Genomic DNA, 17832 nt, shown 5'->3' with positions numbered 1-17832 from the left:
TCAGATCATTCTTGTTGTCATGACACTTTTAATTTAGTTTTATCCTTCATTTTAGAATGCAACATAATAGGCCTAGAACAAATGGTTGTCATGATCCAGACCTGAAGAGAAACTGAACAGCTATTATCTTATCCCAAGGGGTCTAAGAAAAATCAGCAAAACTCATCTCAAGAAAAAAATGGTAACTGTCATAGCAATGCCTGTAGTCACAAATACTATCCAATATATTACAAAAGAAGACAACAGGAAGGAATCTACCATCTTTAAATATATATAAATAGAGATAATATTCTAATACAATATATATAATGTAATGTGTATTATTTGTATATAAACACACATATAAAAGCATACATGAGTATTACTTTATCTTCTCATAGTTCTAATAGTGACATATACAGTGCCCTGTAGAAGTATTCATACATACTTCTTGCTAATTTTTTTGTGACACAAAGTTAAGGAAACAAAAACAAATTGGTACTTGCTGGTTACATATGAATTCACCACTTCTGTTATTTATTTATTATTTAATTATTTAGGAGACTTCTATGCTGCCCCATTCGCCGAAGCCTCGGGGCAGTTCACATCCATAAATAAAGTTCCTTAAAATAATATAAATTAACAGTATAAATTAAGTCGGGCCTGCCTAAATAAGCTCTGGTGCTAGTCATTGCCTCTAGAAATACATACTGTCTGTAAATAGTTCAGTGGTGTCCTCTGTGTGGAGGTTCAGCACCACATGATCTCAGAGTAAAGGCGCCTGATTCTGGAAGGATCCAGTTCGTTGGAGAGCCGCAAACGGCATCATGAAGACCAAGGAGCTGTCAAATCCATTATTACTAAATAAAAAGAATATGGCTCAACCTTGATTCTGCCTAGAGAAAGATGTCCACCAAAACTCAGTGGTTGGGCAAGGCAGGCATTAGCCAGAGAAGCAACCAAGAGGCTCGTGGTAACTGTGAAGGAGCTGAAGTGAGCTGCAGCTGAGGTGGGAGCAACTTGAAATCCATAGCAAGCTTTTTTGGACTTTGCAAAAAGGCACATAGGAAACACAGCAATTATTGAAAAAGGTTCTCAGTGCAGTGCACTATTTAACGTGTGCCCATCTTTATCCACATAAATCACATGTAATTTCCTTTTTTATAAAGTGGGATTTGAACTGGATTATATGTTTGATTATGCATGGGCAGATGACTATATAGCAGGACAGATGCTTTGAAAAACTCTTTAATATTTATAGAAACACATTAATCACACTGCCCTCACATACACAATAGTATAATTGTGTGTTGTGGGGTATGACATGGCTAATGTACACAAAGACCTTAGACAAGCATACAAACCTTGAGGGGTGGTCCACAATCACTATAGTCAGAAACTTTCAAAACAACCACCAATTCTTCCTGTTTCAAGGGAAAACTATCTTGGTGGGTTGGTTCTTGTGAAAATTATGAATGGGCCTGTATTATTAGCTCTCCAGTCTTGTATCACTAACAATGGAAAGCCTCTCCCAGCTTTCCTGGTCCAGCAATATTTGAAGCCTGGTTTGTTCCAGACTAGGACTTCATGTAACATCTCCTACCTACAGTAGCATTGATTGATGACAGCTATTGCTGAGTCAGGAAAGTCAGAAAAGTTAAACTACAAGTAAGGAAGAATACCTCAAACGAGCAACTGTCTGTCTTTCCCTCTCCAGCTTGTAACTTTCGGACATAGATGTGGATTGGCTTCAAGTAAACCAAAAGGACTAAAGTCCCCTTGCTTTCTTCCATAAAGATGAATAGAATCCATTGAGTTTTGTGGGAAAACTGGTCTACAATCAGAACTAAAAGATCAAATAAGCACCACACACTATTGTGGCAGTGGCCAAAATAAATTACCAGGAAGGCATAAATTATCCAGTACTGTGTTTTCTCCTCCTACCAAGGTAAAGCTAGTAAATAAATAAATAAATAAATAAATAAATGTTGCATTACACTTCTTTTAAAAGGTCTCCATCATTAGCGCAAACTAAAAGTTTGCCCAGAAATACAGCAGTGGCAAAATAAGGTATGTAAGCAGTGAATACTGATCTCTTGCTAGACTAGAAACAGAAGATAGCTAATTTTTTATTTTCAGTATGCACTTTCTCCTTTTTCTTTTTTCCTCTGGGCTAATCTACAAACAGTGTCAATCAGAAATGAAGGCTGAAGACACAGAAGGGGAAGGAGACAAGACACAAGTAATGGTTTGAACTAAGGACTACATTTATTTAATTCAGGTTCTGCAGGGAGGGAGGGAAGGGTGAGGTACACTAACCAGCTTGCTACAAGCCTTTATACTGGTGTAAATTTGGGTGAATTATACAACACCCAGAGAGAAGATGGGTATAACTAGCTCATCCCCTGCTCATAGGCCATAGCCATCCTTCCTGATCTCTCTCACCTGGGAATCCCCAAATGGCGGTGGATACAAACAAAGGCCATTTGTACCCCAATACATGGGTCCTACAGTGCTGAAAGGCAGGTGTCAGGCATTGTCCATCACCCGAAATGATACTTAGGCAACTCACCTACCAGCATTCCATTCTAAACCAATCCACACAATCCCTTTGGCGTGTGACTAAATCAACTTACTTAGGTAGTACACTAAATTCCAAGGTTGGAATATCCAGCAAAGTACATAAAAACAGATCAGCTGCATCAATCTGTTGATGATCAAAAACTCCTATATACTATAAACTGTTCTGAAAGCTCGTCTAATCAAACAGTATAGAAATGGCTTAAATAAATGAAACAAATAAATACATGCCTCCCCACAAAGCAGCCACCTCCTGAATATGCAGGATGTGTGGGAAGTGTGGTCCTCTTTGTGAAACAGCCAAGATAGGGGGTGCATTTGTGTTATATGGTGAAACTCCATCCCAGGTGATAAGTCAATGCAGCACATGTCATGCCATGGGACACATCTTCTCCTCTCCCTGACTGTGAAGTTCATTCCTAGAATGAACCTTTCAGGCCAGGGCATGGAGCAAAATCTAAGGAAAATAGAACCAGACTAAAGAAGAGCACTGCCATAAGATGCAACTTTGATGGAAGCAAAATGCCCATTTTATGGCAACCATAAGTTCGTGCCCAATTAAGCTGCACATCAGATTCTCACACCTGAAGCCCAACATGGCAAGGTAAGATACCTGAGTCATTTGCTGTGAAAAAAAGCAAATTCCGTGTTAAGACATACTTAAGCAACAAATCAAAATAAACTGGCAATATCATGCAAATATATAGTGTGGCAAGACTTGTAGCACTGCAATCAGTTTTGGTCACTGCACCTAAGGACAAACAGGAAAACTGCAGAAAAGGGCAACTAGCATAATTAAGGGCCTGTCCCCTATGAAGCGGGGTTTCAGCATCCAGGAATGTTTTGCTTATATAAAAGGTGAGTGAGGAGGAACATGAAAGAAGTGTACACAATGGTGCATAGTGTAGAGAAAGTTGATAGACATTTTTCTTCCTCACTATAAATATTAGGACCTCGAGTTATTCCATGAAGCTGATTGGTCAGAGACTCGGAACAAACAAGAGAGTACTTCACACAGCACATAGTTACGAGTAAACTATGGAATTAAGTACCACAAGTTGTAGTGACAGCCAACAATTTGGGTGGCTTTAGAAGGGGATTAGAGAAATAAATGGAAGGTAAGACTATCAATGGTTGCTTGTCTTGATGCCTCCTGTATCAGAAGCAGTATTCTGAGGAACATAGGTGGGGCGGTGCTGTTGCAGTACTTGTGGGTTTCCCACAGATAATTGGCCACTGTGCTAACAGAATGCTGGACTAGAAACATAGAAACAGAGTGAGTCAAAAGGGATCTCCTGGGCCATCTAGTCTGACCCCCGACTCCAGCTGGCTCCACTCAAGACATGCCTACCATGTGCATGTCCAGCCTATATTGACCTTTGATCTATTCCAGCATGGTTGATAAGTTCACAGTCTGCCAAAGGCAAAACTGTATGACAGTACCATATGCTCTCACACCATTTAAACTTCCACAAGCCTGAAACAGAATTCTGTGTATGCCCATTAAAGTTGCAGGGACAGCAAGTTTGTACTTGTTCTTGGTTAGTTCTTAAGTTGTTTTTAAAATTACCTTGGAACAGTTGATTTGTGCATTGCAGTCTTAGTCCTATAAAAGTAAGTTTACTGATGCCAGTTTTATACAGGCATGGAAGACAAAGACTTGGAAAATTTCCTGCAAATGTTTTTCTGAGTAAGAAGCAGAAAACAGTGAATATTAAGTCCAATCTCTTAAATGACAGTGTCACGAAAGTCTAGGGCAAACAAGGTAAAGAACAAACTTAACAACAATCTAGAAGCATGCACAAAGAAGAAAAAGTAGGCATGTACTTGAGTTATAAACAGTCTCTGACCACTTCTGTTCCAGGAATCACCATAATTGTTTGTCTGCATTCAAAGAGTTGTGGTCAGGGAAACATTTCTGAGGAATTTGTCATATTTCAGTGTGTTTTAAAAGTGAAGAAAAACAAGTTTTACCATGCTAACACCCTGCCCTCCCGCTCATGTTTTTTGGGTAGTAGCTTGACCAGCAACAAAATGTTTTAAAAGTTTCTTCTATGAACAATGTACTAAATATCAAGTCAAACAAATAACACATTCCAATAAAAACAATAAGGTATATTAGAAGATATGTCCTACATGCAGAAAGTCATTAGTTCAGTCCTTAATATTCAAAACCAAAAGGATTGCTGATAACATGGGTCTGAGACCTCTGCACAAAAGCCTTGATACTGCCAGGGGTTGGGTGTTTTTATACACAATCATCAACCTTCATTCACACATTTCTATGTAAATACCAGATTGGATGCTGGTTCACATGATGGTCAGCAACTTAAATAAGCTATACTGGGTTCTGGCATATGCCTGTGCCCAATATAAATATTCAGGATGCAGGGGATGCCCACTGCAGCTTATTTAATTCATTTATATATCACCCAATAGCCAAAGTTCTTAGTTAAAATTAAACAAAAGGTAAAAAGACACACACACACACACACACACACACACACACACACACCAATAAAATTAAAAGAACAAAGCCATAATTGCATTTGCTATTATCAGCACAGAAGCACAACAGTGGCACAGAAATAAAATGGGATCTATAAAAACAAAGTTAGATGGTTATTATGATAATGCAGCCCATTGTTTCCATGGGTCATGCTCATCCAGGACATATCTTCCAATGTTTCTCCTCTGCTTTGTCCTACTTTTTAAGCTACAAACATCTGTTAAGGAAGGAAAGAGCAAACTACCAGCATAAACTCACTCTGATTCTTCTCTCTTGTTTTTTGCTTTGTTTTACTACAGAAAATCTGTTAAGGAAGTAAACAGCAGAATGTCAGCACAACTTCTTTGTAGGTTGTGTATAGGAGAATGCACAATTAAGAAACAACATGTTGTTGTCCTTGGGAAAGATGGATAACATGTTGAGTAGGTTCCTTATTGATCTTGTTCTTGCTGTACATTGCTGGTCCCAGGGAGAACTAAGATAATCTAGCAAGCTGGTTTTCTAGCCGAGTTGTGAAAATGACAGATCAGTCTTTCAGATGAAATCAATGGGACTTACAATCAGTTTCATAACTATGCTTACCTTGGAAATATACTTCACTGCAATCTTTTTGCCCTTTTCTATAGGTGCTCTTTTTAAAAATAAATTCTTAGTCACAATTAAGCGATGAAATTGAAGGAGAAATAATGTTTGGGTTTCACTGAATTATCAAGCCAAATTCTAAGATAAACAATATCCCGTAACAGCTTTTGACACAGATGCTGCTACTTTCCATACAACATAACGGCAATGGACAGGTGTGGTAACCTTGCAGCTGAGGGCACTCTGGCTGACTCAGTGCAGCAGAGCCAACTGCCACCACCAGAGTAACTCGGTCCCTAAGCACTCTCAGTTCCTGCGTTACTACTGGCCAAGCATCTCACTGGGCTCCCTGGTGTTGAGCTTTTTTGCAGCTTTCTTGTGTTCTTAGGTTTTGCTTGGCATGATGTGTGTGACTCAGTTATTAAACTATGTTAGAGTTACAAATAATATGGTATGTGTCCTCTTCTGAGCATCTCCCGTCACCCGCAAAGCACTCAGTCTGAATTTGGTAAAAACAAGGCATAACATTTATTAGGATTCATGCAAAAAGTACAAAACAAATTTGGTTAGTTTCAGAACACAACGCAAAAAATGGTTTAAAGTGGCAATTCAGTGACATATGGCACACATAAAATAGGAAAACACTGTCTAGTTATTTGCCCTGCCCTACCTCATTATTTGAAAACCTGTGGTGTCTGGCCACAATTCCTCGGGTGCCTATGTCAGGCTTCTCTCTCTTTCTGGGAGACCGACAGTCTAGCACCTGTATGGATGATCTTGATCCATCTCCTCTCGTCCCTGTGTAAAGCTCTCCTACTTCTTGAAGGGTTGCTCTTAGCACTGGTACTGAGAGAAAAAGACCTCTAATTCCCTTTTGTACTGGCATACTTCTCCTTCGGTTCCACCCTATCAGGGTGGAGATTCCAGAAGTATTTTGTTTGAGTTGCTAACTGTCCAACAATTTCTAATTCCTGGCTCTGAGATGCTTTCTTTAAAATTCCTCATTGTTTGGGCAGCTCGCCAGTTTTACCAGTCACTGGGCTTGGGAGCTCTTTCTCTGGATATGAGAATTCTCTTTTTGTGTGTGCTAAGCAGAGCCTCTTGGCCTTCAGATGACCTAGGGCAGGGTTTACATCTCCATGCCAGTGTTCATGTGATGTGGCATTCAGCAGATACCTGTAGATGATTGTGAAATGGAGCTTTCGTCCTCTTAGACCTGTCTGAGCATGTCATAGGTACACTGGTCAGAGAGTCAGCACTGGCTGCAAGTATCAGAGTATAATGTGCTAAATGGCCCCCAGAGAATATAGTAGGATAGGTGTGATGGGATAAGCAGGTAGATCTAAGGGATATAGGATCCAGCAAGGGAAAATGAAACTAGACCATCTGTTTTTTGTAATTCCGTCTACATTTTCCTTGCTATCCAAGCAGCAGCTCATTGTCATGGTTGGATTGTGACATCTCTTTGCACAGAGACCAACCAGAGATAAACAGCAGCCAATCATTTAGCTTTGTCTTCCTGCTCCACTTCTTGCTCTTTTAACTGTAAAGGAAACAGAGCTATGCGAGGTAGGTTTGGCACTTACCATAGTCTTCTCAAATTACTTTAAAAGACATTTCCTCCTTACAGCCAAACATTTTCACTTCCATTCTCCTCTTCTCCACTTCAGATATATTGTAGCTTATTTGGCTTTCAAACATTCCTGAATTAGTATTTTAAAAGCAAGTGCTTCATCTGAATTTCAGTAATGCCTCCATGAGCTTATACATACTTGATTATTTTGCATTGTTCCAACAATTTTTCAAATGCATTCATACCATTTAGTTCATTTAAAAAAATATTTGGTACAAATGCAAACTGTAAATCCAATTATATAGAGGTTTAATTGAAAAATATAACACACCATTAATTTACTTTTCAATTATTCTAACTGAACAAATGAAGACTTTCCAAAATTCTTCCTATCCTATTAATGATGTTATAGATTATGAAAGGGAGTCCATCAATTTATCATTACTAATAATTGTGGAAAAGTTTACTAAACATTTTGGACAAATAAATTTCAATCCTAGAACTGTTTTATATCATAACTTCAATCAGTATTATAATGAAGAATATAACAAAACTCAAAATGGGGCACCTGAAAAAAATACAATGCCAGGAGTCAAATCTCAAAGCTTTTTGTGAAGTGCCATTAGCTTCTTCAGTTGTCTTCTACCCTTTTTCCTTATTGGAATTGTCTGTAATTGTCCCTTGAGAATTTCCCTTTTAAAAATTCCCACCTGTCTTGGATTCCTTTTCTGTTTAGAGTCACTTGCTTATCATTGCTCTGAGTTTATTAAAATTGGCTTTCCTAAAACCCAGAGTACATATTTGGCTACATTTAGCTTTTGCTTCCTTTCGAATGAAGAATTCAAGTATGGAATGGTCACTTTCCCTCAGGGTTCCCATAGCTGTCACTCTGTCTACTAGGTCTTCCCTGTTGGTTAGTATCAAGTCAAGGATAGCCATTCCTCTTGTTCCTTCCTCCACTTTTTGTTGGAGGAAGTATCAGCAACACATGTTAGGAATCTCTTGGAGGGGCCATGATTGTCAGAATTTGTTCCCAACAGATTCAGGGAAATTAAAGTACCCTATAATGATGACATCATGCCTCCTTGAAAGATTGGCAATTTGCTTTTCAAAACTTTCATCCTTGTCTTCTCCTTGACTGTGTAGTCAGTAACAGACTTCAACAACTGTGTTCCTTTTATTCCTTACTCCATTTATATTAAACTAGATGCTCTCGATGGGGCTACTAAGCACATCCTCCTTCATTTCTATGCAGAAATGCCTATCTTTAAAATATAGTTCACCTCCCTTTCTGTTCCATGCTTCTTGAACAGGTTGTATCCTTTGGTTGTTGAATTCCAGTCATGAGAGTAATTCCATCAAGATTTCGTTGTACAAATCAAGTTGTATTCATTCTCTTGTATTAAGAGGATGTTTGTATGTTTGTTCCCATACTCCAGGCATCAGTATGTAGACATTGAAGACTATGTGCTTTATATGCTAGCTTCCTTCCTACATTTTTTGGAAGACTATTATTGGGCACTATTAGAGCTGTTCTCAGTGTTCTGGTGCATAGCCTTTTTCTGTTGTTACGCCCAGCTGTGTTTCTCCTTCCCCTGGAGGATTCAGTTTAGAGAGCCCTCCTGATAAAGTTCTTCATGCTGTGGCCAAAGAACTTCTTTCCAGTCCTTGTAAGATGCAACTTATCCCTTGCCAGCATACCATCTTCTAGGAAGTGTCACCTGTAGTCCCAGACTCCAAATCTCTCATGTTGGCACTACTTTCATAGGCAGTCATTCACTTGGAACTGGAAGGAGTGAAAACTATCTGGATCCTAAAGTTCTTGACTTTCCTGCTTAAAGCTTCAAAGTCTGATGTGATTTCTTCAAAGCTTTGGTTGGTAGGGTCATTTGTCCCCATATGTATTAGAAGGAGGGGATATGTTTCAATGGACTTTATGAGTTTTAGCAATCTTTCAGTTTCAAGATAGATGTAATATAATCCCAAATATTGTGCATAAGTTAGTCTGGATTTTACACCAGTTGAAGCTTCTGGACATTTTTCAAAGGTATCCCTACATATAGCACATTGCAGTAGTCTAAACATGATGTAACCAAAGTATGAATAACTGTAGCCAAGTCAGACCAACTTAGGGACATGCCAACACAGTAATAGAAAAGTAAGTGTGAAATCAAACCTTCTGATTGGCCCCTTCACATCTCTACTGGAGCATTCTGAAATATGGTTATCAAGAAGCAAGCATATCTTTCCTATGTGCTATGAAACCATAAGGGCCTTTTTGATAGTATCTCCCAGGTTGTGGATCTCCCTCCTAAGACTAGCTTTATGCCCTATCTGTTGTCCTTCCATCAGCAAGGAGGCCTTTGGCTTGTAAATAGGTCTGTTAAGTTGGGTGCTTTTAAAATTATTATTCTGTAATTATGTTCTAATTTAATTTTAATGTAATAATTGATTGGATGTTGTCTGGCCAGCCACAGGAAAAGTTGAAATTCCTGCTGCGATTTCAGAAAAGCTAAGGACTATCTTGGGAAGGCCATCCCTCTGCAGCTGGTGTGCTTTTCCTGGCAACTCCAAAGATGAACCTTCAGAGCAGGCACTGGGTGGAACAGAAAGGATAGGTGCAAGGCCAGCCTTCAAGAAATCTGAGCAGTGCTTCAGCCTCTTTTCTGAAGGAGCAGATAGAAATCAGCCATCTAAATATTCTGAAGAGCAATGGGACCATGGAGTCAATCCTAGCTTCAATGCTCTTCCCACACACAATTGGATGCCCACTGGATGACAAAAGAGAGTTATGGGTAGCTACATAGGATGACACCCTTAATCATGTTTAACTATGTATGTAGGCTGCCTCAACTGCTAGTTTTTGGTATAAAAGTGTGGTACAAAAATCAAATAAGTCAATTGTTGCTAGTACAGAATTCTCATTTTGCCACACAGTGTGTAGAATTTTAGCAGTAACATTTGTTACATTTCAAAATGATGCAATCTGGATGATGGAAACACAACTTCTGATACCTGTTCCAATTTCCAAAGTTTCCCCCCTCCTTCTCCAGTATAGGTACTGGAGATCATCTGCTACCTATATCAACTCTACAAATGGCCTATGGTAAGTTTGTAAATTAGAAATCCCAATGATGTGATAAGCATAGCCTTCAGTTGTTGGAAGTTGTGATTGTTGAGTCTTTACTGATACATTACCGTGAATAATTGTGTTTCCATTTCTTGGGACTGGGCAACCTTATCTAGCTATAGCTCATATTGGAGAGGAAGCTGGAAGAATTACCATGCGTGAACAATTGGTGGATTTGTTCAGTAGTTATATTCTTTACTGTTACCTTGCCTATATACTGAACTGAAAGTGGGAAGGAGGAGGCAACAAGAATAGTAAAACCAAAAGAGTAGCGTATATTTTTTTGGTGGCCTCTTTATATTTCCATGACAGTCATGCTGAGGCAGCAATCCTACATCTTCCTGGAAGTTAGTCCCACTGAAAGCAATGTGGCTTATTTCTGAGTAGATATGACTATGATTGCACTGTTAGAAGGCAATCTATGCATGCTTAGATAGAAGTCTTGTAATTCCCAGCATTCCTCAACAAGCTTGGTGGAGAGACTTTGGAGGCTGTAGGGCCTTTTCTGTTTAAACATATGTAGGATTCTGCCCTCAGTCACTATACAACTATTTTTCTGTCAAAATAACATGTTCCTGAAATCTCACTATAGTTAATATATGAGCTCCAGAATGCTTAAACATTAATCTATTGCTAATGTTAGTATAAAATCACTCTAAGTCTTATATTATTGAAAGTAGAATGTGTAGCTTGTGATGAAAATCCCAGCTTCACATGTTTTTGTATAAAACCACCTTTAAATTGTCAGTTCATGTGTACAAGCAGTTATAACAGAAATATATATGCCCACAAAAACCATTTCTGAGGCATTATGACAGCAACTTTGGAATTTTCACTCCAGAAAGTTGTTCTTTATGCAATGACATCACAGTGATCCAATCTATTTATTGTGGTGTCTGATCTAAGAGCTTCATTTGGCAGCCTATAAACCAATGGTTCAGCCACAACTCAGATAGTGAGTTCAGTTTTTCAGAATCCAGTTTGTGGTTGGTTGGTTGGTCGGTCGGTCGGTCGGTCTTACAGCAGAATAGGTCTAGAAGAAGGCAACAAAAAGTGATAAACAGCTGTAGAGTGAAGGGTGTCAAAACTAAGTAACAGAAGGATGAAACCAACCACAGTCAGGTCAGTGCCAAACAAAAGGAGGAGTGTCAGAAAGTGACAGGATGGAAGATAGAATGCAGGGCCTGAGCCAAGGAAGGAAAAATGAAAATCAGAGCCAGACCTAGAGCCAGAGAAAAAATAAAGTGTCACAGCCAAGTATGTGGATCTGAACGCGCCCACCCCCACGCCATAAACACCCACAAGTGTGAAACAGTGCCACTGCACAACAGGGTGGGCATGTGGAAACTGAACTTGGGAAGAGAGGTGGGCATTGGGGGGCGATGCAGGGTCATGGTCAGACGGAACTACTCCCAGCTGCGCGCTGTGGGAGCATAAATGTGCTTCTCCTCGTGTCTAAAGTTGTGCACTCTGCCTCACCGCTTCCGTTCGGCTGGGCTGGGCCGGGCCGGGCCGGGCCGGGCCGGGCCACTCTTCCAAGGTAGCGCCAGACGGAGGCGGCTTTTGGGACTCGAGCGAGTCAAAGGAAAGCGAGAGGGCAAAAGCACGGGAGCTGCGCTCGCCTGTGTGTCAGGCTCACCCTCTTTCCCTCCCTGGCGGAGGCGGGGGCAGCCGTTTGTGTGTCCGGCTCAGACCCCTCCCTCTCTGGCTCTATGTGAGACTCTCCCGGGGACGCCCGGAAACGCTGCCTGGGCCCAAAGGCCTCAGCCCTGCCGCCGCAACCGCCACCCCAGTCGAATCCCCTTTCCTCAGCCCTCGCCTTCTGCGACCATTGCGAGTTAAATGTAGCCCCTGGAGTCGGGCGGGGAGGTTTGCAGAAACATGGCGGGTAGGTAGCACCTCCCTTCCACCCCCATCCCGTCCCAGCGCGGTAGAGACACCTCAGGACACCCGCTGAAAACAAAGGAAAAGCCCCCCAGAAGCCCTTCGGCGAGCGCCCCGCAGCAACTCCACGATCTGGGGTGGGGGCGCCTATTCTCATACTGTGTGCCTGCGCGCATGTGGCGAGCAAACTACAGTGGCGGTTGTGAGGGGATTTTTGTTTAGGGGTGAATGGGTAGCCTGCAGTTCTATATGTGGATGTGCGGTAGGAAGGGCTTGTGGGATTTGTTGCCAGATGTAGGCGTCCCCCTTTCTCCCTCTCCCCTATGGGTGTGAATGTGAGGAGGGGGCTAGTCTGAGGTGCCTGTGTGTTTTCTGTACGCTCAGCTGGTGCAGAGCCGTGAAGCGCTCGTGTGGCTTTGATGAAGGAAGGGGCCGGGGGGAATCCGCCGGCTGGAGTTCACATTGTCTGTCTCATTCCTCCTGTCTAGATCTGTCGCTGCTCCAAGAAGACCTGCAGGAGGAGGTAGACGGATGTGAGTAGCCCCGCGGCTTCCCTCTTCCTTCCCCCAACACGCACGGAGGCGCCCTTCCCGTCCCTTCCTAAGTACGGCTTGGGGTGGAGGATGGGATGGGCAGGGGCGGTCCCACTTACTCGCACCCGGAAACTCGGGGTATCCTGGGGTGGGAATGAAATAGGGATAGGGAGCCTGATCACTTTTAATGAGGGTCTGTGCCTTTATAACGTAAGCCGGGGGGGGGGGGGGAGGACCGACAGGAGCGCGCCTGTCTCTCTCTCGTTTGGTTTTGTTTCCGTGAATAAATGGTTTGAAATCGTGGAAGAGGCTCGAATTGCATTGTGGGAGGAAGCAGCCATGCTCAGCTGTCCTTGCGCGTTTCCCCAAATACAGGCATTTATGTGTATGGCTTGCAAAGTTATTTGTTTCTGTGTCGATGTATAAGTGTGTGTGTGTTGTGTTCTTTCTTTTCCTGGAGGCCACGAAGTCGAAATGGGGGAAATCATGAGTTGAATGAATTATCTGTGCTTATTACCTTGCTGCTGCTATTCTGATGATGAGATTTAGGTCACGTTGTGCTTTGAGCTTAACAACAGTGTCATGCTATTGAGATATAATCGGTATTATTGTACTTCTCTTAATGAAATATGTGAAATACCTGTCATCAGTAACGATGGGAGTTCGTTATGTAGGAATTTATTATGTTCTCAATTCTTTTAAAAGTTAATTGTGTTGAGGTTTTGTACATCCATTGAATGAGACTTTATAGATTTTTGGGTGGAGGGATAAAATTAAGAATGCATTGTTTTTCATGAAGATCAATAACTCCTGCCCCCACACCAAATTGCTTGGTGATATGGTAGTGTGTTTGACCTTGGGTATCATCCAATTAACCTGTTCTGCTGCCAGTGAAACAGCTTCTCTCAGTAAAACAGAGGTGACAATTCCCACACACGCAAAATTTGCACTGGAGGGTTAGGGTTCCTATAGAGAAGATGCTTTATGGGGTTGGGGACTGCTGAGGAGAACAGGGGAACAACCTGTTGTGAAATTGGAAATCCATTCATACAACATTAGGTTGCAGTTCTTTTATACCAGAAAAATGTACAGATGGATGTATATTTTTCTGAAAAAGTAATATGGTGAAACTGCAGTTCTATTAGATTATGTATGCTTTCTGGAAATGAGACCTTAGGTGTTGACCTTGGTTTCTTTAATCTGAAATGAATTTGGACTAGTAAAGGCTTCTATACAAGACTTTTGACAGCTGCTCCCAGTTAGAATTAGCACTAGGCTGTGTAAGATATATATATTATAGCAGTGGTGCATGTTTATGTTCTAAATAGAATGTATGTGCAGGACTATGCATGACATTCAGTATAGCCCAGTAATATATGAGTGGCATAAGGTGAAATCCTATGCATGTTCAGATGGAAGAAAAAGTCCTACAACTCCCCACTGTGCTAGCTAGGTGAATTGTAGGCTTTTTTCTTTTTCTTTTTGGTCTAAACATGCATAGGATTGTGTTCTTATTTTTGTTTAAAGCAGTGTAAAAATACTGACAGCTCATGCAGATCTTAAGAATACTGTGTAAACTGTTAGAAAAAGAAACTGTAGAGACTAACAGTATGAACCTAAATGAATGAAAAACTAAATATATTTGATAAATATAAACTTAATAAATTGTTAGCTTTTGGAATGAATCATTTTTGTAAAGCTGAACTCTTACAAGGATTTAAAATACTTCTAATGAAGTTGCAGCATTCATCACTATACAGTTGTATACAAATTGACATTCATTGGGATGTGTCTCATTCTTTTTAGTGATCATAAGTGATACTTCTTGTATGAGTTCTGATGCCTTTATTTTCTTGATGATTAGTGGGAAAGTTTTATTAAATAGGGGCACCTTTCAATGAGCAATTAGAATGTTTGAATTTTGTATTAGGTTCATTTCCTGTTGAAGTCTAGTTTATGCCAATGTTCTTCAAATGAGAACACTTTATTTCTTGTTCTCACATGCTTCATCCTGAACTGTGTGACCTGTGTGTTCTTGGAGCAGTGCAGCTGTCTTGGCCCTTTCTGCAGAGGGAAATGGATCATCAAAAGATCTGATCTGTACTCATGGCTTTGAGGATTTTAATAGGGGCCTGATGCTGACAAAACCAGCAGACTGAATTGCCTGTAATAGCTGGTCTCTAAAGAGAGGCTAGCTGTTGCGTGCTTGAATTTAGCTCTCTGTGTTGTATTAGCAACAAACTACATACAGTAAATTATGGTAATCCAGTTTGATATCCACAAATTCTCAAAGGTCTCACGTTTCTGTGTAAGCTGTCATAATATGTTTATAGCATTTTTATGAACACTTGTGACCACATGCAGGAAAGTATAGCTTTGTTGCATATTACTTTCCAGTCTTTATCACACTCACTTTAATCCAGCTGTGATTATTATTTCAAGTTTGACAGCTGGGAACTTGAAAGTGGCAGGTGATGACATTTCAAGGTGAATGAACTTATATCTATGTAAAATAGCCAATGTTCTGTTATAACCCTCTATTTAGGGTTTCATTAAGTGTTGCTCTTTGTAGGGTTTTTTAAGAAGCCAAATCACTTGTTTCTAGAAGTAAAATGACAAATTTTACTTCTTGGTGGGAGTGTTTCATCATAGAACTCAACATTTCTTGAGTTTATTCATGGAAGAGAGGATGTTCATACTTTATGGAAGGAAATGAGACATGCTGGAGTTTAAGCTTTACACTCTTGATATGTAAATATAGATAAAATAAGTATAATATTATAAATATATTCTGGTAAGAATTTATGGATGCTTTGCTGTCTCTCTTATAGCTGAGTTTCACCCTCAGTTTGCCCAGTGTGCTTTTCCAGCTTGTTTGTTTGGATAGCCTATATACTTTTCTTTACTTGCATGGACAAGTTGTTATTCCTGGGATACATACAGAGCATAAAGTGAGATCAGATAGAAAACAAGTGCAAATAATAGCATTTTGTTTGGATTCAAAGCTAGCTGCCCACCAGTAGAACAGAAACCACTGATGAAACAGAGTCCTCCACTCCTCCACAGCCCCCTCCCATCCCTCAATTCTGCTCTGCGGGTATCGGTGGGAGCTGCAGTGAGGAGGAGAGCAAGAATGCAAGAAGCACTGTGTTGGATCAGATAAAGGCTCCATCTAGTCCCCCATTCTGTTCATGTAGTTGTTCAGTGTCTGCTGTATGCAGGCATGCTGCCTCTTATCCTGGAGGTAACATATAACCATTATGACCACAGCAATTAATAGGCCTGTCCTCCATAAATTTGTCTAATGTTTTTAAAAGCTGTCCAAATTGGTGACCATCCCTACAAGGTGAAGTGCTGTTCTGTAAGCCATAGTCTATTTACACAGTTTTGGATTTAACCCTTTGTCTGTGCTGAGGAAGCTAAGAGTGCACAGCAAAATCTGTCTCAGGATTCTGAAATACCACTTAATATGGCCGTCTCCACAGGTATTAACTAGGAGAACAGAAGAGAGATTTCACGTGCTTTAGCATCTGAGTAAATGAAAGCGGTATTTTAGTTTGAAGTGGCAGACCATGGAAAACCATGAGGAACAGAACTCTGCCTGAAGCATGCCAGTTACATTGTATTTTGCTGTGCTTACATGTGGACTACCCTCTGGATCTGCTTGCAGTCACTGAAATCAAATGAGGTGGTTTCAGTCCAGTTATAAATAAATACCTGTGTGACAGCTTGGAGAACACTTGATTTCAGAGCTAGTCACAAAGGAACTTCTTAAAATCTGTGGAACTAATTTTTAAATCTGCAAGTAAATTCCCAGTAGAGTGTGGATGGTACTTTCATTGTCTCCTGAGTAATTTCTCATACGTTAGAATCATTAAGAGATTATTAAATTATTTAAGGGAAGTCCAGCAATGTCCCCAGCTGTATTTTCAGACAAAATCAGCTAGATTTTCAGACTTAATTTAAAAGCACAGTGCAATAGAAATAATTGAGAAAATTAGACCTTCATAGAACAATATAGTATAACTCCACTGTTTTTTCTTATGATGTTTGTTGAAAGCTGTGTAATTAAAATCCATCCTTTAACAAGAACAGACACATGCTTCCTTGTTTTCCTTCATATTTACATCACTATTATGATGTACTTACGGTAATAAAGAATTGGTGCTTAACATAGTCTATGTTTGTTGGATCATGTGGAATTGCAAAATAATAATAAGCAGAAGCAGATCACTGCTCTAAATTTGGTTATGATATAGTATATTTACTTATTTTATCAAATGAAACAAAAAAAGCCCTTGGATATAGTAATCTTGTGGTCCAGGGATGGTACTCCATGGGCCACAGGATGATGAGACTTTTCTTCCCTGAGCACAGCTACAAATCTAGTGAGGGAAATCCAAGTGCAGATTCTCCTCACCTTTTCTCACCCACACAGGAAGCAGTGCAAGAAGAGAATTGGAAGGTGAAATCAAGGACAGGATGGTAGATGGGGTAGGAGACCTAAATGGACCCGTGGTCTGTCTATGGATAAAGCAGCTTATGCCACAATCAGAGACCAACTTACTGGAGAGGAAGAGAATCCCTCTCTCCATTCCCCTCCTTGCCCATTGAGAAGCAGATCAAATAGATGGGCCAAGAGCCCATTTGTCTAGCTACAAATTAAAAAGCAGGCCCGGGAGGGGAAAATGGCTCCTTCATCCCTCATGCTGCCTACCTGGACTTAGGAAGGACAGGACTTTGATCTTAGAGTCTATATATTGTCAATCCCTTAGGATTGTCTCTTATTTTTTCTTGCTATGTAAGAATCTCAAACAAGTTTCTTTAGTCAAAATAATTACACTAAAATATTTGATTGCATAAAAAATCCTATGGTTTGAATGTAATTTTCAAACAAATTTCAAGCTTTGCTTGGAAAATAGTGTTACTTGTATGTGCTTTAAGACCTAATAACATGATAGCATAAACATCCCCTACATCTTTGTGTAGAAAAAAAGAACAAAAGAACTGCAAACTAATATATTACTTCTAGTATGTTCAGATTTCTACACTAATTTGAGAA

At 40.3% G+C, this 17832-nt stretch overlaps 1 protein-coding gene across 6 annotated transcripts in view; it reads left to right on the top strand.

The window, feature by feature from the left end:
- The first annotated feature begins 12074 nt into the window (after positions 1–12074).
- The window catches only part of PPP4R1 (protein phosphatase 4 regulatory subunit 1), a 40075-nt gene continuing 34317 nt past the window's right edge, over positions 12075–17832 (top strand). For 2 of the 6 annotated variants that reach the window (XM_044426319.1, XM_044426317.1), the window contains exons 1-2: positions 12075–12241; positions 12726–12770. In XM_044426319.1, coding sequence (XP_044282254.1) covers positions 12235–12241; positions 12726–12770 — 52 coding nt within the window. In that variant the 5' untranslated portion in view covers positions 12075–12234. Of the gene's footprint in view, positions 12242–12725; positions 12842–12916; positions 12964–13136; positions 13156–17832 lie in introns of those variants that run through there. The other 4 variants (XM_044426320.1, XM_044426322.1, XM_044426321.1 and 1 more) reach the window with 4 other exon arrangements.

Source organism: Varanus komodoensis, unplaced genomic scaffold (genome assembly GCF_004798865.1).
Source record: "Varanus komodoensis strain SLA01 unplaced genomic scaffold, ASM479886v1 scaffold17, whole genome shotgun sequence".
NCBI lineage: Eukaryota > Metazoa > Chordata > Lepidosauria > Squamata > Varanidae > Varanus > Varanus komodoensis.
Note: the sequence above shows the minus strand (reverse complement) of the source record. Positions and strands in the feature narration are given on the sequence as shown.